Source organism: Triturus cristatus, chromosome 6 (genome assembly GCF_964204655.1).
Source record: "Triturus cristatus chromosome 6, aTriCri1.1, whole genome shotgun sequence".
NCBI lineage: Eukaryota > Metazoa > Chordata > Amphibia > Caudata > Salamandridae > Triturus > Triturus cristatus.
In genome coordinates this window covers 824,159,821-824,181,878 of record NC_140589.1, presented here as the reverse complement: position 1 = coordinate 824,181,878, position 22,058 = coordinate 824,159,821, and the positions used below count along the sequence as shown (strand labels likewise).

Sequence of the window (22,058 nt, the reverse complement as noted above, 5' to 3'; positions counted from 1 at the left end):
GACTTTTGTCAGGTGCAGATCACAGCGTGATGGCTCGACTCCCTATTCTCCGCAGTCTTCCTCCGGTACGGGCAACTCCCCGATCCTTAGGCCAAACTGATACCAGCAGACACTCCTGGCATACGGGGTTGCAGCGATAACCACAATCTGGGCGCAGACTCTTCTGATTCGATAGCTCTCACTATTTTAGCCCATCCTTAAATATGGGGTCACAGTTCTCACGATCAGTTCACCTGTGTCCCCTCCAACATACGGGCCACCGTGAAGCAGCCTGGTGCTTACTGAACAGTGCCTCTGATATGGCTCCAAAGAAGGCATCCCTCCCCTGGCATACCCCGGTCGCAGAGTCAATACTGCACATGGAAAATGGCACGATTGGTGCACAGCCTCTCACCTCGCTCCCTTCAATGCTCTCCTCTCCCTCACAGGGCACACTGGTCCTGGCAGACAGTCGTGCTCAAGGGCAGGAGATCTTGATGTCCCCACACCCAGCAGGCAGACTAGCAGGCCTTGGCCCCAGTCCTGGTCGCAGGCAGAAGTGTTGCAGAGCTTCCCCTGCTCACACAGCCAGTCTGGCTGCCTGGCAGATGACAATGTTTGGGGACTCAACATCTCCTTCTTATAGTCCTTTTCAGGACACCAGATTCGATTTAGGGTGTTAGTCTTTGAAGCTTTCTGTTGGGGGTTCTGCTTCTTTTAAAGTGGACACTTTTCTCTTTCTTCTTTTCCTAATGAATGATGTCTGTCGCAGCAGGCAAGACTCCGAAGCTGATTGTCCCACAACACAGTCCATAGGAGTGGCCAGAGTTCACACCTGGATGTCTGCCACAGTGATATGTGCATCAAAAGATTAATCTCCATCTTTGATTCCCTTATCAGCCCCATCTTCCTTCCTGAGATCTGTCCAGGCCCCTTCCTTGTGATCGATCACTGAATCAAAGAGCAGTCTTTTGAAGTGAAAAGGGTGGATGCAAATCTGTCTGGGGGTTTTCCTCTACTCGTTATGTCTTCAGCAGGCAGGCAGGCAGGCCTGGGCTTCCCAAATGGAACCAAGTGCCCTCCATATAATGCACATTTTCTCAGTGTGCATTCACAGCATACATGCTGTTCAGCACTAATAGCTCTATGCATTGTAGCTTCATATGTACACATGCATTCAGCACACACACTCAGTCTGCACATTTTGTTTAACACTGAAGCTTTTCTATATTCAACCGGGGCGTGCCCTTTTAAAATGCACACACTGCCAGCAACTTCCTGAATAATGCTTTCTGTACATTTGAGACCACAATGGCGCTATTGTGCCATAATTGACACAATCTGGTTAGTGAAACTCAATCATTGCTTATCCCCACAAGAACCCCTTACAAACCATCAGCACATAATGTAGAGTTAATGATTATGACTTGATTGAGTTCACCATGAATTCCTCTCTATACCATTGTCTTCTAGGGGAAAGTTCGAGACTATTTGTCCGGTATATCTTTTCCAGTGAACTGGTTTATCCAGTATTAGGGGTGTCTTTCATAGATTCACATGCCTGAATCATTCCCCGTCGTCGAGACGGGAGCCTCCGGTACATAAAAAAAAAGTAATGTCCTATAGACATACATAGAGAAAAATAGGCCTAAGGGCCTCCCCTTAGCAGCCTATCCTAGTCCTTATGTAAAAAGGACCAAACTCTTAGAGTCAGCCAATCAGCTATCACCTCCCTCTAGAACCTTCCTGGCAGGAGCCTCAGTCCCTCAGATTTTCTACCGCACGTTGTGCTAGGGAGTCTCCAACCTGAGTTCTCCTCAGGATTTCTTCAAGCCAGATTGTTCACTTTTTTGGTGACTTTCTTCTTCAAGGATTTCAACGCTGACTACTTCAGGCCTCTTTTTGCTGCAGTGAGTGTTTATTTCATCTACAACTCCTGGCATGTCTGACTCCCAGAAGAAAGCCCTTTTCAGGGCTTGCTCTTCATGTGGGAAGAAGAGGCTTCATGTGGACGACAAGCATGACTTATGCTTGTATTGCCTTTATCCGGACCACGTCCCTAAGGACTGTAAAATATGTAGGTCTTTCCCTCATAAGACCTTGAGAGACAGGGAGGGTCGCCTGCTTATCTGGCTGGACAGGCTCAAGGACAGAGAGAGTGTGGTGTCCTCAGAGGCAAGCTTTTCCGGAACCTCTGAAGTCTCCCTGAAGAGGCCGAGAGTGACATCTCCTGGCCCCTCAGACGCTCCTCCTATGAAGACACACAAGAAGTCTTCAGAGGCAAGATCTTCAAAGTCTTCAGTGTCTGACAAGGACTCTCTCACTTTCAAGAAGCCTACTCTGTCGGCCACAAAAATTGCGACACCTTCCTCGGCGCAGAAAAGGCCATCAGGACATGTCTCCACACCGACGACGACCGTGTCCACATCGACAGCGTCGTCTGTCTTCTCGTCGACGACGACTACCCCTTCTTCATCGTCAGCAGGTACTCCTATCTCGTCTATTATACTGTTAAAACCGTCGTCGACGTCTAAGTCATCGTCGACGACGAAGATTGTCCCGTCGACGACGACCTCGTCGATGAGGAGCCCACCGTCGACGGAAGAGTCGACGACGAGGATGTCGACGACGAGGATGTCGACGACGAGGATGTCGACGACGAGGATGTCGACGACGAGGATGTCGACGACGAGGATGTCGACGACGACGAAGGCGTCGTCGACGAAGGCGTCGTCGACGAAGGCGTCGACGACGAATGAATCGTCTACGACCGCATCGTCGACGAGGAAAATATCGTCGACGGGGACACCGTTGCTGACAGCCATACCGTCGACGACCCCGTCGTCGTCGTCCATGGGACAGAAGACAGCAGGGGTTTCTGTACAAGGATCTGCTTCTGGCAAACTGGCCAAACCACAGATTACACCGGAAACGACATCTCCAAGCAAGGTACAAACCAGTTTGCCTATGGAGATTCTTCAGAGTGAAGAGTCTGAAGAGGAGCTCTTTGAACAGGCTACTTCCCCTTCTGAACTCTATGTCAAATGTCAAAGCACGGACGAGGAGCAGGAAGATATGAGTGCGCAGGAGCGCCCCGTCCAGGAACAGGTTCGCACGGAGGTCACTCCGATGGTTTGCCTTCCTCTGTCAATAGTTCAGGACCTCAAATTCCTTATCCGGGACTACAAGCAACGTTTCCCGGAATCGCCGGCGCTGGACGCAGGGGCCCCAGTGCCAACTACAAACCCACCAACGACAGCCCCAAGGCAATCACGGCCGGTTACGCAGGTCTGCCACGAGAAACCGCCTCCTCAGGTGATAGTCATCGGATGAGGAGGCTGAGGAGATGGAAGAAGGAGAGGTCCAGGGAGACCAGTCGGACCAGGATGAGGAGGAGGAGTATGTGGCATCCTCACCACCTTCCCCACAACCGCGCCAAGCTGATTCACCGCCAGTGGATATTGGTGGTTTTCATAAGGTAATTGAACGGGCCGCGACGCGGTTCCATATGGTCATGGAGTCGACGGAGACTGAGTGCTTCCTGCATGACTTTAAGGAGCAGACGAAGAAGACGACGAAATCGATCCCGATCATCGACTTTCTCTGGGACCAGGGAAAGAAGCTAATGCTGACGCCGGCTTCCGTTCCTGCGGTTGTTCCACGCCTGGATAAGAAGTATAAGGCTCCGTCCACGGCACCAGCTTGCCTGACTGGCCACCCGAAACCGGATTCGGTCGTGACCCAAGCGGCCCAGAAAAATTCTCGTAATCCCTCCTCTCCTCTGTCAGCACCACCGGACAAAGAGGGCAGAAAATTGGACACAATTGGCAAAAGGTTTTCGACCACTTCGGCAATGTCCATCAAGGTGGCCAATTCCATAGCCCTCTTAGGGCGTTATAACCGCCAACTTTGGGAGGATATAGCCCCATATTTAGCAGAACTTCCGAGCGCAGTTCAGGAAGAGGTAAAGGCACTACTTTCTGAGGGCCAGACCTCTGCAGCCGAGTTCATCGATTGCGCCATAGACGTGGCCATGACAGGCTTTCGTCAACTGGCTGGGGCTGCGGTCCTGCGCCGCCAAGGATGGCTGAAGGCAACATCGTTCAGGCAGGAAGTGCAGACGAAGGTGCTGGATATGCCCTTCGACGGACAACATCTGTTTGGAGATAAAATTGACGAGGCGCTCCAAGCTATTAAGAAGGACACTGACACAGCTAGAGCGCTTGGAACCTTGCAGGCAAGGAACCAGTCCTTTCGGGGCAACAAATCTAGAGGCCAGTCCTCCTACAGAGGATCCTTCCAGAATAGGTCCTCGTATTCCTTCCAGAATAAGACCCAGTACCAGCAGAAGCAGCAACAAGGTCGGCAGTCGTCTTATGGAAGATCTACCTTCAGGGGTAAGAACCAGAAGAGGGGCACCGGCGGACGCCAGTGACCAGTTACTCCAGCCAGTCCTGCTACCATCTCCCTCTTCACAAATTGGAGGAAAATTGACCCATTTCCTGGAAAATTGGCGCATCATCACCTCAGATCGTTGGGTGCTCCAACTCCTCAGATTCGGCCATTCCCTAGAATTTACCACCATCCCGCCTGCAACCCCACCACGCAGGTTCCCACCCAAGCACCTACGGCTGCTGCTCCGGGAAATATCGGAGATGTTGAGGAAAGGAGCGATCGAGCGGGTTCCATCGGCTCAGAGGGAGAAAGGATTCTACTCCCGTTTCTTTCTGATACGCAAGAAAGAAAAGAAGTGGAGGCCCATTCTAGATCTCAGGGCACTCAACTCTTTCCTGAAGAGTCAGTCGTTCAGGATGGTGACGCTCCAAGAAATCCTAGGCATTCTAGAGGAAGGAGATTTCATGACATCCTTGGATCTTCAGGATGCCTACTATCACATCCCGATACTCAGGGGGCACAGGAAGTTTCTACGTTTCGAGGTGGCAGGACAGCACTACCAATTCAAGGTCCTACCGTTTGGCCTCAAATCCGCTCCGCGGATTTTCACCAAGTGCCTTTCTCCTGTGGCAGCTTTCCTACGTCAGATGGGTCACCAAGTTTTCCCCTACCTCGACGACTGGCTGGTCAAGGCGCCCACGGCTGTAGGCGCAACCAAATCCTCCAACGCCTGTACCAATCTTTTCCAACATCTAGGATTGACTCTCAATCTTCAGAAATCACATATGTCCCCAACAAGAAGCATCACCTTCCTCGGGGCGACCTTGAATACGGAATGCGCGAGGGCATTTCCTTCAGACGAAAGAAAAAACAAGATCATATCGCTGGCCAAGGCGGTGGCATCAAGGAAATCCCTAAGAGTTCGCACTTTCAAATCACTCCTGGGAATGATGTCTTCTTGTATACTACTCATCCCTCACTGCAGGCTTCGGATGCGTCCATTGCAGGAAGCTCTCACGAACCAGTGGACTCAGAGTACAGGTTCGTTCGAGGACATTGTGAGGATAACACCGCAAATATCCAAGAGCCTCGAGTGGTGGAAGGATTACAGAAACCTGTCGAGGGGACTGCCGTTCCTGCTTCCAGCAGCGCCACTTGTGATCACCACCGATGCATCTCTAGCGGGCTGGGGAGCTGTCCTTCAGGACCTCAGAGTAAGTGGCAAATGGTCAGATCAGGAGCAACGCCTCCATCTCAATCTGCTGGAGTTGAGGGCTGTGTACCTAGCGCTGCAAGCCTTTTTCCCACGCATCCAGAACTCCCAGGTGCTCGTCAGAACGGACAACACCACGACGATGCACTATCTAAACAAACAGGGAGGAACGCGTTCGCTCACTCAATCGCGCGAGTCGCAAAAGATCTGGAACTGGCTTGTTCTCCATGGGATCACCCTCAGGGCGGACTATGTCCCGGGAAAGGACAACACCATTGCGGACGCCCTAAGCAGGCAGAAATCCCTCTCCCACGAATGGGAGCTCGACGAGCGTGCACTGACACACGTATTCTCAGAATGGGGAGTCCCAGGAATCGACCTGTTCGCCACCAGGGAAAACGCCAAATGCCCAAGCTACGCAAGCTGGCATCCCCAACCAGAGTCGCTCGGGAATGCCTTTTCCATAGGCTGGTTCAGCGTATTTGCGTACGCTTTTCCACCGTTCCCGATGATTCCCAGGGTCCTCAGGAAGATGAAGGCGGAGCCCTGTACCCTGATCCTGATTGCCCCGTACTGGCCGAGGCAGCACTGGTTCTCGGACCTTCATCGCCTCTCCATCAGGACACCGATTCGTCTACCACAGCACCCGAACCTGCTGACAATGTCCAATGGGCAGGTGCAATTCCCGAACCTGCAATCGCTCAGGTTATCGGCCTGGCTCCTGAGCACAGAGAGTTCTGTCATTTGAACATCCCGCAGGAATGCAGGGACGTGCTAGCAAAAGTAAGGGCGGACAGTACCAACAAAACCTACTCTCTCAAATGGAAACGCTTCTGCGTATGGTGCTCGGAGAAGGGCTTGAGACCACTTCATATCACGCCTGAACAGATATTGCCATATCTCCTGCTCTTGGCGCAGTCCGGATTAGCGCATGCATCCATAAAGGTGCATCTGGCGGCAATTTCACGTTTTACCAGGACTTCCAAAGGCCCGTCTCTCTGGTCCAGTAGACTTATCAAACAGTTCCTTAAGGGTCTATATAGGTCCTTTCCAAGACCTCGACGGGTCCCACCGACATGGCACCTCAACTTGGTCCTTAACCAACTCATGAAGCACCCTTTCGAGCCCATTCATCGAGCTTCCATCAAGTACATCTCATGGAAAACGGCTCTGTTGCTCGCTCTAACATCTGCCAGGAGAGTCAGCGAGTTGCAAGCTCTCTCCATTCAGGAGCCCTTCATACAGTTCAAACAGGACAGGGTGGTGCTGAGGACAAATCCCAAGTTCATACCGAAAGTGCCTTCAGACTTTCACCTCAACGAGCCGGTGGTCCTGCGTTCCTTCTTCGCAAACCCTACCACGGCAGCAGAAAGGACGCTCCACTCTCTCGATCTCAAACGGTGTCTTAAGTTTTATATAGACAAGACAAAAACCTTCAGAAAGTCATCGCAGCTGTTCGTGGCCTACAGCAGGCCAAGGTTGGGTATGCCTCTAACAAAACAGAGCATTTCAAGGTGGATCTCTTCAGCAATAGCATTCTGCCATGAAGGGGCCGGACGGCCTTTGCGAGACAGGGTGGAAGCACACTCCACCAGAGCGATGTCCACATCAGCAGCGCTGTTCGCTGGAGTGCCGATTTTGGACATCTGTAGAGCGGCGACGTGGAAGTCACCGCACAACTTCTCCAGACACTACTGCCTTGATGCCGAACTTACGAAGGATGCGGCAGTGGGCCAGGCGGTGCTTCGCCATCTATTCCAGTGAGGTGAGCCTTCCAACATCCCGCCATCCTGGTATGCACATTCTTTACTGATTTACTGTTTTGATGTATGCCAATGTTTCAAACTGTTATGATAATAGTGTATTATCTCAAATATCTTTATGGCATGTTACATCAGAAATGTGCATAATGTATTGCTAACTACTCTGATTCAGGCATGTGAATCTATGAAAGACACCCCTAATACTGGATAAGAAACGCGTTACTTACCTGTAACAGCAGTTATCCAGTATTGGTGTCTTTCATAGATTCACATGCAACCCTCCCACCTCCCCTGGAAAGACTCACGTCTCTAACTGTATTATGCCTACCTAGCTTGGTGCGTACGAAAATCTGAGGGACTGAGGCTCCTGCCAGGAAGGTTCTAGAGGGAGGTGATAGCTGATTGGCTGACTCTAAGAGTTTGGTCCTTTTTACATAAGGACTAGGATAGGCTGCTAAGGGGAGGCCCTTAGGCCTATTTTTCTCTATGTATGTCTATAGGACATTACTTTTTTTTTATGTACCGGAGGCTCCCGTCTCGACGACGGGGAATGATTCAGGCATGTGAATCTATGAAAGACACCAATACTGGATAACTGCTGTTACAGGTAAGTAACGCGTTTCTTATGCAGAAACACACTCAACATGTGTGCGCATGTATTGTACTTCATGTATTGTACTTCACACAAGCAAATATACACCAAGCACATGCTTTCATATGCACGTACTACACAGCACTACAACTGTCATGTATTGCTCACAGGTATACATACTCTCAGCTTATGTACCAATCTTATATGCAGGGATAGTACTGCTCTATCCCTGTACTGTTCCCTTACCAGGCACACATACAACCATGCAGAGTCATACTTGTGCTATGCATCACTACACATCTACCTGATGTAGGCCAAGGATGAGTTAAGCACATAGCAACTGAAGCTTTTAAATGGTCCCTGTCCAATAAGATCGCCAATCTTGAGGCAGGCCTATGTCATGTGCACAGGCATGATCCGTGTTAGTCTATAGCAAAAAAGTCCGCATTTGGTATCCAGATAACAGTACAGTTGGGCACTCAGAGCAGGGGTATAAGTGTTTACCATGCAACAGGCGTTTCCGTCCCAACAGTCGTTCTACTTAAGAAGAAATACAGATTGTATAAAAATAACATTGAGATGCATATGTTAAAAGCTGACCTGTGTTTTCTTCTGAATTCTTTGACAGTGGCATAAGACTGGACTGGCTATTCTCTTCTGCATATTACAGTTTCTGGCAATGACATGGTAAGGCCGATTTTGTTTACTTGTTCAGAAAATAGGTCATCTTTATATTTATCCTAAATAATTTCAGGAAACGCATCTATAAACATTAGCAGTGGATCAGCTCTATTGAAGTGTCAATGTTCGTATTAGTCTAAACAGGTATATCAGCCTTGTCAAACATGAATGTTATGTAATCAGCCTAGCATTTTCCTTATAAATGTTTTTATGCTGGCACTCTGTAGCCAAAAGGTGACAGAATGTTTTGATTGTTAGAAATATTTGTATTGTGCATTTGTATAGAGCTTCTTACCCCTTACGAGGCACTAAGCACCCGTTTAAGAGTTGTGCTCATATCTTTTTGATGTTTCGCCTGTGTATGCACTTCAAGTGCAAAAAAGTTACGGATGGGACTCAAACATAAGAGCGACAGCAATCGGCTACCTGCCATTTGATATTACAATCTGAGGATGATAGTACAGATCTGTTCAGAAGCGAACATTGGCTATTCATACAAGATATGGGCAAAAGTATTACACTTCACTGTTAGTGAACGAAGTAGGTTTGGCATAGTGAGAGTAGTGCTATACTTTACAACTCTCTCCTGTGGATACGATCATTGAGACAGACATTTGGTATATCTTTTCCAGTGAACTGGTTTATGCAGAAACACACAGCAACCGGTATTGGCAAAGCTAGTTCATCTGGGGTTGGCTGCTGGCCTTTTGACTTTGTCCTATTTTGGTTTGGCATGATTTTTATTAAGCTTTATTTTAGGGGGAGCTGCCCGGCCCTTGCCAATATATAAACAATTGCCAAAACTAGCACACAATGCCAATGTTGTTCCCGGGACTGATAGAAACTAATTTGTGTGTGGATACACTCATTGTGAAACAGTAGATAGTAAAAAGCCTTCACTCGTAATAAAGTTAGCCAGTAGCTGGCTTTGGGTGACCCGTTGTCCCACACCATATGTTGTGTCGGGAAGAAGAAAAATGTGATTGATACAACAGGCCAGTGGATGAAAACAGTTGGCTTAAAATCCCCTATAAGTAAGTATATTGCACATATAATTTTAGTAAAATCAAAAGATCTTGACTAACACCCGACCTAAAAAGAGATGTAAATAGAACGCACACCCTCTTGCTATTCTATGGCTTTGCTTATTAAGACCTGTCTGATGATCATCTAATCTTCACCAACCTCGATTGACAAATATCATACACAAATTTCACTTTGTCATAGTTTATGAAACAAAAATATCAGTCTACATTCAGAAGCTTTGTGTGGAAAATTGATACTTCCATATCAGTTTGAATCCAGTGCTGCTAACCAAAGGCACATGATTATCATATCATCAGGGAGTGCTACGCTTTATATAATCAGGGGCATTGTTAGTTTGGCATTCAGGTGTGTCGTTTTAAATTATTCCAAGATCAGAAGATACTTGGGACAGTTTTGGAGAAAGAGTTGTTGCTTTATATTCATCTAGGAGTGTTATAAAGCCATTCCCATACAATTTGAAGTCAATCATTCAATAGTGAGAAAAACTATTTACAAATTGTATACAGTTATTTACAAATTCAAAAGTTCAAGATGGTTGCAAATGTAGCCAGTAGTCGGCAGCCCAGCCAGATCACTTCAGGACCAGACCTCATGATGCTCCTAGTGGTCGCAAAGGATCTCGGGGCTACACCTACTAGCCTTTGTCAGTATGGTAAAGCTTAGATTCTAGGATTCTGCCATTAGGAGAATGCCAAATATGGGTACTCAAGGGAGGGAGGAGCTTTGGTTTGCAAAACTGCACCTGAACGTCCTGAACAATGATTTCTGTAAATTTGAGACCCAAACTGCGCTATTGTGCCATAATTGACACAATCTGGTTAGTGAAAACCAATCACTGCTTATCCCCACAAGAACCCCTCACAAACCATCAGCACATAATGTAGAGATATTGATTATGAAGGTATTGATTTCACCATGAATTCCTCTCTATACCATCGTCTTCTAGGGGAAAGTCCGAGACTATCTGTCCAGGCAGTTAAGCTTAGCCAAAGGTGAATCATGCAGATAGACCATAAATCTGTGAATGAATGGCTGCAAAAAAAAGTTTAGTATTTTAAATTGGCTAAGTCAAAGTCAAGACTTCAACACCACTCAGATGCTGTGGCAGGACCTAAAGAGAGATGTGCATAAACTAATGCCCTCAAACACCGGGCATTACATTATGAGGAGTTCCACCAGAATTAGTCCCAGGCAGTGTGAGTGATTGATGAACTATTACTGAAAGCTGTTACTTCAAGTTATTGCTGCTAATGGGGGTTCCACACATTGTAATGACTGGGTGTACTTTTTCACTCAAAGCTACTGCATGATGACATGACATATTATTGATGAATAAATAGTCCCAAACTGAAATTTGTGTTATTTATCACAGGGGACTTGACTTAAATGCTGACCAGATGAAGGTCAAATATACACTCACATTATTGTGGGCACACCTAGTATCGGCGGTACATCAGGAAGCTAGCGGTGTGGGTGCCTCATGGGTGTGGGCACATCTCATAATGTGAGGACAGGGACATCAAAAAAGAATCTATGGAATGAGATATTACCAAGTAGATACTGTTAAGTAGCTAAAGCATCATGCCGGCAGAGGGCTTTGTGAGCATTCTCTGGTCAACCGCTGCCTTTTACTTCAGAATAGTTCCAAAAGAGTAATACATTCAATAACAAACTGATATGAAATGGAAAGAGATTAATATTTATCGTCTATATTTGTAAATTGGTAAATGCAGCTGAGAGCTAACTCAGCACTTTGGCTGGTGCAAGGATGTGGTGTAGTGTTTCCCCATCTGAGACAAGAAATATGGTCTGTAGTTTATGCACTTTACTCCACAGCGTAGTCATAAATAAAACTTAAAGCCTGGTACATATCTTCCCTTATTATTCAAAGTTTGAAAAATGGTAAGCCCTAAAATCAAGTACAATATAACCCTTAGTCCATCTTTGTGTGCTTGTACCCCAAAGTCACAAATGCTGGCCAGATATTCATCAATGCGTTTTATCCGATAATAACTTGGTTTCATACAATGCTCAGTTTTTAAGCCTCGTTATTGAGCATTTTAAATACATTAGTAACAGTGCAATCAAAAAGTGGTTGGCACATTTGGTAATGTAGTTTTCCAGTGAGCCAAATATCAGAATGAGAAAGGTTCTACCACTTTAGGAATCTGTTATGTTAGATAAATTGTTGAGTGTTCTTGCCAACACCAATACAGGAGCAAAGAGAACAAAGAGTGGTGGTGGCATATGAGCAACATATGTGGGAGAACATATCGAAGACTTAGGGCATCTGATGAGTCATAGGGGAAAGTGCCAGTTGGGGGGGGGGGGGGGGGGTCAGGTCGAGGTTAGTCAATAGGGTGTGTATTGCAATAAAAGTTTGTGTGGGCAGTTTTAATTCTAGAGAACAGCAGATTGAAACTTCCAATATGGGAGGGGATCTTCCAAGCATATGGGTGTTGGGTGTCCTAAGGGGGGAGCATGAAGATCTTGATCTAGAGCGGGAGGTTGTCATATACCATATTTCATACTTCATGTTTGTTATTTTCAGGCTATAAATAACAGATGTTACTATTACCCAATCGATGGTCTGCAATTTGACGACCTCAAAAGGATGTAAAATTTCTGTCTTGTCAACCTTCAGATCACTGCTTTTGCCAGCTATGATAGTTCGGCTCACTGGCCCATTCCACCAGTCCTGGAAACCCAGAAGGGGAGAACTTTTACTGAAATTCATATTTTTAATAATGCTTTTGATATTACAGCCTATGGAATACATAAAAAATAAAATTCAAACCTGTTAAAGTGATTAAAGGAGGATGGAAGTTGAGCACGAGATAGAGAGGTAAAAACAGGAAGATGGGACCGAAGAGGGAGACTGGATTTATTTATTTAATTGTTTTATTTTAGGAGTTTTATATAGCGCTGGCTGGACCCGGGGGTATCGGAGCGCTTTACAGCATATACAATTATGTGCAAATAGACGGTACAGGTAATAGGTAGGGCATGAGGGATCGCGCCGGGTAGGGAACAGGTACATAAGCGAAGGGGCAAAGGGGAGGAGGGTGCAAGACAAACCAGACGGTCATCCGAGCATATTCATTGTTCAATTAGTTCGTACACAGAAAGTTTTCTTGATCCGAGACAGTGTCATCGGTCCCAAATTAAGGTAAGGTGGAGCGTTGGCTGAGGAACTTTCTTGGCTCTCTCGGTTTGTTCGAGAGGGATCGAGGAAGAGGGCTTTGAGTAGTGTCTTGAATTTTGGAAACCAGGGGGTTGTTCTGATGTGGGGGGGGGTGGAGTTCCAGATTTTTTGTGCGTTTCCAGCAAATGATTTGGCTGCGGTTTTCTGCTTGCGAGTTTTTAGCGGGATGAGTAGTAGAGAGTTGGAGCTCCTGAGGTTTCTGGACAGGCCGGCCCTTTTGAGTTTGGTGGCCAGGTATTCTGGTTTGCTTGTGTGTAGAGCTTTGTGCGTGAGGCACGCTGTTCTAAAGTTGGCTCGCAACTCAACTGGGAGCCATTTAAGTTCTCTGAGAGCGGGAGAGATGTGTTCGAATTTCTTAGTTTTCGTAACCATTCTGGCAGCTGCATTGAAGGTTGTCTTCAGAGGGGCGAGGTGAGATTTTGCTGTCCCTGTCAGGGCAGCAATCCCATAGTCTATTCTGGAGAGCACCAGTGCTTGTGTGGCTTGTTGAAGGTCCTTGGGTGGGAGGAAGGGTTTTATTTTGTATAGTAGTTTCAGGTTGAGAAAGGCACTTTTAGCAGATCTTGAAATGTGTTTCTTCATGTCCAGTTTCGGGACAAGGGTGATCCCTAAAGATTTTACCGAATCCGCTAAGGTGAGGTTACCATTGAGGGCATCCATGGCTTTGAGCCATTCTTCGATTTGTTTTTTTTTGTCTTTTCTGGAGATGAGGAGTATTTCCGTTATCTCTTGGTTGAGTTTCAGGTGATTACTTGTGAGCCAGTGTTGAACCTCCTTGAGCGTGGTGTTAAGTCTCTGGATGTCGTCAATTGAAGTGGTTTCCAGATAGAGCTGCGTGTCGTCTGCATATAAGTGAAAGGGGATGTTGGATTTCCTGAGTAGAGTGGTGAGGGGGTTCAATGTAAATATTGAAAAGCTGAGGGGAGAGCACTGACCCTTGTGGAACACCCCTGATGACGGGGTGGAGGTCGGACTCGGAAGTTTTTAATTTTTATTCTTTGTGAGTGGTTGTGGAGAAAGGAAGAGAACCAGTGGAGGGCCGTCTCCTGAAGACCGGCCCTTTCTTGTAGAACCTTGATGAGCAGTTTGTGGTCAACTGTATCAAATGCGGGCGATAAATCTAGGAAGATGAGAAGGCAGCATTGATCCGAGTCAAGTGACTTGAGTAGATCGTCTATGACATTGAGGATTGCGGATTCAGTACTGCAGCCTTTTCTAAAGCCCGATTGATGGGGATCAAGGAGATTGAGGTTATCCAAGTGTTGGGTCAGCTGAGGGAGTACACATCTTTCCAAGATCTTGGACAAAAGAGGTAGGTTCGATACAGGTCAATGGATCTGGGCTGTGTTCCTGACCCATTTGGGGGGGGGGGGGGGTCTTGCTTGGGGATTTGATTGGACAAGATCGCATGGATGATGTGAAAAAGAACTATGTGGTGATCGGACCAGTCAACGGGGAGGATGTGGTCGATAGAGATTGCATTGCTTTCGGCTCTAATTGCGTCGAGGATTGCTCCTCTATGATGAGTTTCTTCTGAGCAGGGTTGGGTCAGATTGTTTTCTAGTAGTAGGTTGTTTAGGGTTTGAATGAGCTGTTTTTTTGTTTAGTACCATCTTAGATTGAGGTCGCCCAGAATTATGTTAGAGTTGCCGAGTGCACAATGGGCAATCAGGTCAGAAAGGTGAACCCCGAATTCTGAGGAGTTGCCTGGGGGGTGGTATAGAAGATGGCAAAGTGTGGGCCTGGTGTCATGTGTTTTGATGATGACTGAGAGACATTCAAAGGAGCTATACAGAGAGAAGGAAGTTTCCGTGATGGAGATGTTGTTCTTGTGGATGATTGCTATGCCCCCACCTCTTTTCACTTGCCTGTCTTTGTTGATCATTGTGAATCCGGGAGGCACCAACATATCCATGCTGGGGTAGGAGAGATTATTGAGCCAGGTCTCCGTTATGAATGCTATGTCTATATCATGGGAGAGGATGGCTTCTGCTAGTTGTGTTGCATGTTTAGAGGCTGATCTGCAGTTAAGGAGCATGCAGTTGACACGGGGTCCTTCTTTGCTCCTGTTCTCAGTGGATTGGGCTCTAGGTAGGCTAGGTGGGCTGGGGGTCTGGGGACTCTCGAAGGGGGGTGTTCACTTCTAAATCCTGTAATTACTTGGATCTTGGATCGACTTTTAGCAGATCTTGAAATGTGTTTCTTCATGTCCAGTTTCGGGACAAGGGTGATCCCTAGAGATTTTACCGAATCCGCTAAGGTGAGGTTACCATTGAGGGCATCCATGGCTTTGAGCCATTCTTCGATTTGTTTTTTTTTGTCTTTGTTGGAGATGAGGAGTATTTCCGTTATCTCTTGGTTGAGTTTCAGGTGATTACTTGTGAGCCAGTGTTGAACCTCCTTGAGCGTGGTGTTAAGTCTCTGGATGTCGTCAATTGAAGTGGTTTCCAGATAGAGCTGCGTGTCGTCTGCATATAAGTGAAAGGGGATGTTGGATTTCCTGAGTAGAGTGGTGAGGGGGTTCAATGTAAATATTGAAAAGCTGAGGGGAGAGCACTGACCCTTGTGGAACACCCCTGATGACGGGGTGGAGGTCGGACTCGGAAGTTTTTAATTTTTATTCTTTGTGAGTGGTTGTGGAGAAAGGAAGAGAACCAGTGGAGGGCCGTCTCCTGAAGACCGGCCCTTTCTTGTAGAACCTTGATGAGCAGTTTGTGGTCAACTGTATCAAATGCGGGCGATAAATCTAGGAAGATGAGAAGGCAGCATTGATCCGAGTCAAGTGACTTGAGTAGATCGTCTATGACATTGAGGATTGCGGATTCAGTACTGCAGCCTTTTCTAAAGCCCGATTGATGGGGATCAAGGAGATTGAGGTTATCCAAGTGTTGGGTCAGCTGAGGGAGTACACATCTTTCCAAGATCTTGGACAAAAGAGGTAGGTTCGATACAGGTCTGAAGTTATTCAGATCCTCCGTGTCTAGCCCTGGTTTTTTCAGCAGTGGCGTGACTTGGCCTACTTTGAGGCAGTCAGGTACGATTCCAGAGTTCAGTGAGCTGTTAATGATCCTGCACCATAGCGGGGCTAGGCTTCAGTTCTTTGGCCAGGTGAGGGGGTAGCTGATACAGGGCGTGGGATGAGGGTTTAGCATTGGAGATTAGTTTGATTATCTCTGCTTCCTGGATGGGAATGAAGGAGGACCAGTGTTTTGGGAGGTTCAAGGACGTGCCAACAAGAGTTTCGGACGATTTGATCTCGGTGGAGGGGGATGAGATTTGAGCCAAGGGAGAGATCTGTCTTGGCGATTCTGTCATTGAAAAAGATGGCGAAGTTGTCGCATCGTTCTTTGGATGCCAGTGTTGAGGAGGGCATAGATTTAGAGGTTTGATTCCTGATGATATTGAAAAGCTCTTTGGGACGGTTTTATGCGGTATCTAGTGCAGAGCAGAAGAAAGCTGTCTTTTTGTTCTTAATGTGCTTTTTGTACATCCTGCGTGCTACTTGGAGTTGATCACAATGGAGGGCGGTGGGATTGTTCATCCAGATTCTTTCTGCGGCTCTTAGCTGTCTTCTTTCATCATTGATGTCAGAGGAGAACCATGATCTGGAGGGAATGTTCCTGGATTTATTTAGTTTCATGGGGGCAAGGTGATCCAGGGTGCGCGTCATATTGGAGTTGTAGAGAGAGGTGAGTTTGGTAGTTGAGAGGTGGTCCGTGATGTTGAGGAGGAGCGAGCTAATTCTTTCTTCTAGGTCAGCTCAATGGATCTGGGCTGTGTTCCTGACCCATTTGGCGGGGGGGGGGTCTTGCTTGGGGATTTGATTGGACAAGATCGCATGGATGATGTGAAAAAGAACTATGTGGTGATCGGACCAGTCAACGGGGAGGATGTGGTCGATAGAGATTGCATTGCTTTCGGCTATAATTGCGTCGAGGATTGCTCCTCTATGATGAGTTTCTTCTGAGCAGGGTTGGGTCAGATTGTTTTCTAGTAGTAGGTTGTTTAGGGTTTGAATGAGCTGTTTTTTTGTTTAGTACCATCTTAGATTGAGGTCGCCCAGAATTATGTTAGAGTTGCCGAGTGCACAATGGGCAATCAGGTCAGAAAGGTGAACCCCGAATTCTGAGGAGTTGCCTGGGGGGTGGTATAGAAGATGGCAAAGTGTGGGCCTGGTGTCATGTGTTTTGATGATGACTGAGAGACATTCAAAGGAGCTATACAGAGAGAAGGAAGTTTCCGTGATGGAGATGTTGTTCTTGTGGATGATTGCTATGCCCCCACCTCTTTTCACTTGCCTGTCTTTGTTGATCATTGTGAATCCGGGAGGCACCAACATATCCATGCTGGGGTAGGAGAGATTATTGAGCCAGGTCTCCGTTATGAATGCTATGTCTAGATCATGGGAGAGGATGGCTTCTGCTAGTTGTGTTGCATGTTTAGAGGCTGATCTGCAGTTAAGGAGCATGCAGTTGACACGGGGTCCTTCTTTGCTCCTGTTCTCAGTGGATTGGGCTCTTGGTAGGCTAGGTGGGCTGGGGGTCTGGGGACTCTCGAAGGGGGGTGTTCACTTCTAAATCCTGTAATTACTTGGATCGAGGATATGAGGGAGGATTTCGCCGGGGGGGGGGGGGGGGGGGGGGGGTTCGTAGGATGAGGCTAGGTGAGCCACTTCCTGAGGGGAAAGTGAGGATGTTGCTCTTCTGGGTCTTTCGTAGCAATTATCATTCCCTTTTCTGTTGGACCAGAGTCGGGGTCTGTCAGAAAAGCCAGTTTTCTGACAGATAGTTTAGCTTACACAGACTCTTTGGCGTTAGGTTTATTACTAGCATTGGATTATTCTCTTACAGTTACCTACGTGATACATGACTGCATACCGTACCCATACCTATTTTAGCTTGACTACTCACGCCACAGGATTGTGTGGGTTGGAATTATCACCACACTTCAAGTAAGTGTTCTCTTAGTCATCTACTTAGACCTTTCTATAGAGGTGCCAGTTCATTTGGAATTGGAGCCTGATTACTGATACAGTTTGTTTTTCTTACCCCACAGCTTTATGTATTGAAGCCAATACAGGTTGGTGGAATTTGGAATTGTATACACGCGTGGGTGGCAGGGCACTCACGTGTGTCGGTGTTTTTAAGATTCATGTTGCTATGATGGTCACCCCACAAATTTTAGTGGTGACTGACTTTAATTTACAATGGGACCTACTATTTGTCCTCTTCCTTTTAAGATTCCTTTCTTTATGCTCAATTACTTACTCGTTGTTTTTCTAAGTAGCCATTCTGCTCACATTGACAATGCTTAATCAGAATGTTCGTTTGCACTATTATATTTGGACACCGTGGAGGAACTTTGGTGCTTTTTACCTTAATTGATGATTAGGACTATTGTTATTGAGTATTGACTGTGATTCATTATGTTTTATTTAGCCTTGAAAAAGTTGCATGTAAATTTGAGAAGGCGACGAAACACGTGTTGGCATTTGGCATTGGCTTATCTACCGAATCACAGTTTGTGTTATTAAAAAGGACCTACAAGAAAACCGATAAGAACAAGTCTTGCATCAAAAAATTCCTGAATTGCTGCTGTTGTAATCCTGATATAAAGAATATCATGTTATTATTTTTGTTGTGTGCTAAGGGTTTTGTATCTGGGTCCCTGTAGAGATGGATGTTAAAGGAGGGGTGTGTGACTCGGTCCTGATGGTTATTGGGGGAGGAGCTGCCTGGTTTGATTGAGGGAGGGCTCAAGGGCAGAGTGATTGCTGCCTCATGACAGGCGTCAGTTCTTGTGTGGCGTGAGGAAGGAGGGGGGCTGTAAGGAAGTTGAGCTAGAGGGTAATGCTCGATCCTGGAAGTCGGTAGGGGAAGGGAGGGGGGGGGCAGGGGTGGGCGGGTCGTCTGCCAGAGGGGGAGAGATCATTATTCGGGGGTACAGAGTTACAGTGGGAGTCTCGGGATGGTGGTGAGGGGGATCTCGAAGCGGATGAGAAAGGGGTCCGGTGCCTCCCCTGTCGTGCAAGGCTCACTGGGGGAGGGATGGGGTCGGTCCTGATCGAGAGGTGATCACGGGGGCCTCTTTTAATGAGAGGAAGAGGGAGTCGAAGACCTCATAGTAAACGCTCTTAGTCTGTATCAGGACTGTGCCGTTAGCGAAGATGGTTATGGCGATATTGCCGCTCATCGACTGGTGATTTGAGAGACAGAGGTCGTAAATTTGCCACTGTGGGATGTAATGGTGATTTTGGAGATGAGATGTGTGTTGAAAATGATGGATCAGTTGTCGGGTCTTTCAGTGTGGAAAATGAGTGCCCACTAGAGGAGCAGTGGTAAGTGTCTACAAATAGTGCCTCGGGATGTTGTCTGAGCAGTCTATGTTTGAAGAGTTTCTTCGCTTTACTAGAGAGGTTGGTGGGGAATGTGATAGCGAAGGAGTTCGGCCCATGGGGACTCAGATAGCTTGGTGTTTGCGGGGCGGCAGCCAATTGCGTGTCCGGTGGCCTTTTTCTGTGTTGTGAGGGAGGCGGGTTCTCTCCAATGTGTAATAGGATGGAATGTCGTACAGAGTAGAGAGTGTAGTCTGGTCAGGAGGGGGGAGGGGGGGGGGTTGATGAGACAGGGGGATTGCCTCTCGGGAGGGGGGCAGTGGGGGAGGGGGCGAGCTGAGAAGGGCTTCTCTGGGCCTGGGTTTGGGAGTTGGCTTGATCTGGTAAGGGGGCCTAAGTCGATAGAGGTATTCTCAATAGGTGACAGGGATATCTCTGTCTGGCTGTGATCATGGATCAGAGACTTAAGTCCCGGGTAGGGATAGCGAGGGCACGTATGTTGCCCTATGGGGCCGAGGCTACGTTGGAGGGGCGTTGGGTCAAGCCTTTCTTGTGGCCGGTCCTTTGTTGGACCCAAGTAGCCCGTTAAGGACCACTGACCCTGACTACACTGACCTTGAGTCCTTGTTGCAGATGTCAGAGATATCGAGGCTGACTGGGGTCTTGTTATGGCCTTATCTTTGGTCATTTTCTGTGTTGGTTCTGTGAATGGTGGCCATTCCTAGGTCAGGCATCTAGAGCTTCTGACGTGTTGTGTCCTGGGGTTCCGCTTCCATCTCAGGGCGGTCCATATCCTTCGCGGGCCTCAGGTGACCCGCTTCTCTCTGTAGGTGAGGCTTCCAGAACCCAGGGTCAACCAGGGGACCTGCTTCTGGGTAGTTACCTCGGTGAATCAGAGAATGGCGGCCATTGCCCAATCAAGCATCGGGTGATTCTCGTGTGTTGTGGCTCCGCTCCCGCCTCAAGACAGCTTCTGTGGCTTCACGGGTCTCAAATGAACCCCCAAGTACTTACCATAAAGATCGCGGTAGTCCAAGATCTTCTAGATGCCTTATAGCCGTCCGCTTTCTGTTTCGCTTCTGGCGGCCATTAATGGATCAGGCGTCAGGGACTTGTCAGTTTCTTTACGAATGATCGTGACAACCATCTCATTCTCTTTGAAGAATACTTGCTGCGTATAATTTTTTTAACTGTATGTCGGTATTTGTCGGTAATGACATACTAAGTAGATTGTGAAAAATTAGTGTCCTGAGCAAATGCTTCTGCCGCTTTTGGTTACGAATCTGGCGGCCATTGCAGGGTCAGGATTTGGGGTTCCAGCCCGTTGAGACCCGGTGCTCTGCTGACCAAGTCCTTTATGCCTAGTAAGCCTTAGGCTCCAAAACCTGTGCACGAACAATAACACTTAGATTCATCCAAACCACTGCTGTCCATGTTGACCATTTCTAGCAATCCAGACACTGTGCGCAACCACCACACATTTTCCAGGTATTTCTTCAAAGAGGAAGCTTATCTTTTTAAAGGCTGTCTCCTCTGAGATTAGGGTTTCCCCTATTCCGATAAACATGCAAGACTTTCTGTGCCAGCACTAGCTTCCCCAATACAAGATGTTCACAGCACAATGACATGTCTTTGGATCCATTACCTGGATACCAAGATGAAAAAACAGCAGGCTTATACTTTGATTAATTATAGGTTTAACCCACAAGACAAAGAGCAGGAGGAAAAGGATGATTTCTTCATCGAAATGATCTCCAAAACAAGACCAATCAGTACTTGTAATACTAGAATCTATATTCGAAATCTGCACAGTGATTTTCAAGGGTCTTGTCAAAATGGGAAGGGTCATGGAATACGCACTGAGAGAAAGTTTAAACCAGACCAATATGATTCGAATTTCATCAGGTGCCATGCCCCACCATATTCTTTGGTGGTTAGTACAGAACACACATGTGCTTTTATGCAAGGAATGGATGACATCACCTTCAGACAAACAAAGCAAGAAGCTCTACGCTGCGGGTATTGGATAGTGGATTGGTGCAGTCATATACCCAATTCACTGACACTGTTGGTTAGCTATGACCCATACGATTGGGATTGCAGCATCTGCCTGGACTCCACCACAAGCAGTCCCAGGGTATTACCCTAAAGGGCAAAATAGTCTGATAATTGCATCTGCAGCACTACAGATGCATCCCACCAGGTCAAAACTAGTGCCTTCAATCAGTGCACATTTGGTTGGGTATCTTGGGATTTTAGTCGGAGGTCTAACAGCATTTGCTCATAATACCATCTGGTGGAGAAAATATATTTGGTTCACAGGTGGATGCCATGCTTGGAAATAATCATGAAGGACAATGAAACAGTAAAGGCTAAGTGCACCCTGAACCAGCAACAAAAATGTAACTTTCATGTTGGCCAAACAAGATGTTTCCCAAGAGGTGTAACAGCCACTGTGCGTTTGTCATACTACACTCAGCAGTACTTTCCAGTGGAATTGTTGCAAGCATTTTTAAACAAACATAGTATACCCCAAGGCCGATTTGTTCCAGAGGTACCCATGGAAGAAGTGCTTCTGGCACAAAAGAGTGACTTTCCATGCGTGCCCTAACCACGTAAGACTTGTTTGGGAGAGACTGAAGTATTTCCTTCCGTACTGGGACGCTATAACCTCCGATCAGTGGGTACTTTCCACCGTAGCCGGAGAATATTTCATACATTCATACCCAATAAACAACCCTCACAAGACCAACCAAGTCCCCACTGCAGTTGGAGGATGATGTGGCTCTGTTGACCAAAGGAGCAGTAAAAAAAAGTACTTGTACTATGTGAAGAACAATGAGGCATTA

At 47.1% G+C, this 22,058-nt stretch overlaps 1 protein-coding gene across 1 annotated transcript in view; it reads left to right on the top strand.

Moving 5' to 3' along the window:
• SFT2D1 (SFT2 domain containing 1) overlaps nucleotides 1-22,058 on the top strand; it is a 156,025-nt gene that overhangs the window by 113,911 nt on the left and 20,056 nt on the right. Inside the window, exon 6 of the mRNA XM_085611428.1 lies at nucleotides 8,571-8,629. Within this exon, the coding sequence (XP_085467554.1) occupies nucleotides 8,571-8,629 (59 nt within the window). The remainder of the gene's footprint in view (nucleotides 1-8,570; nucleotides 8,630-22,058) is intronic.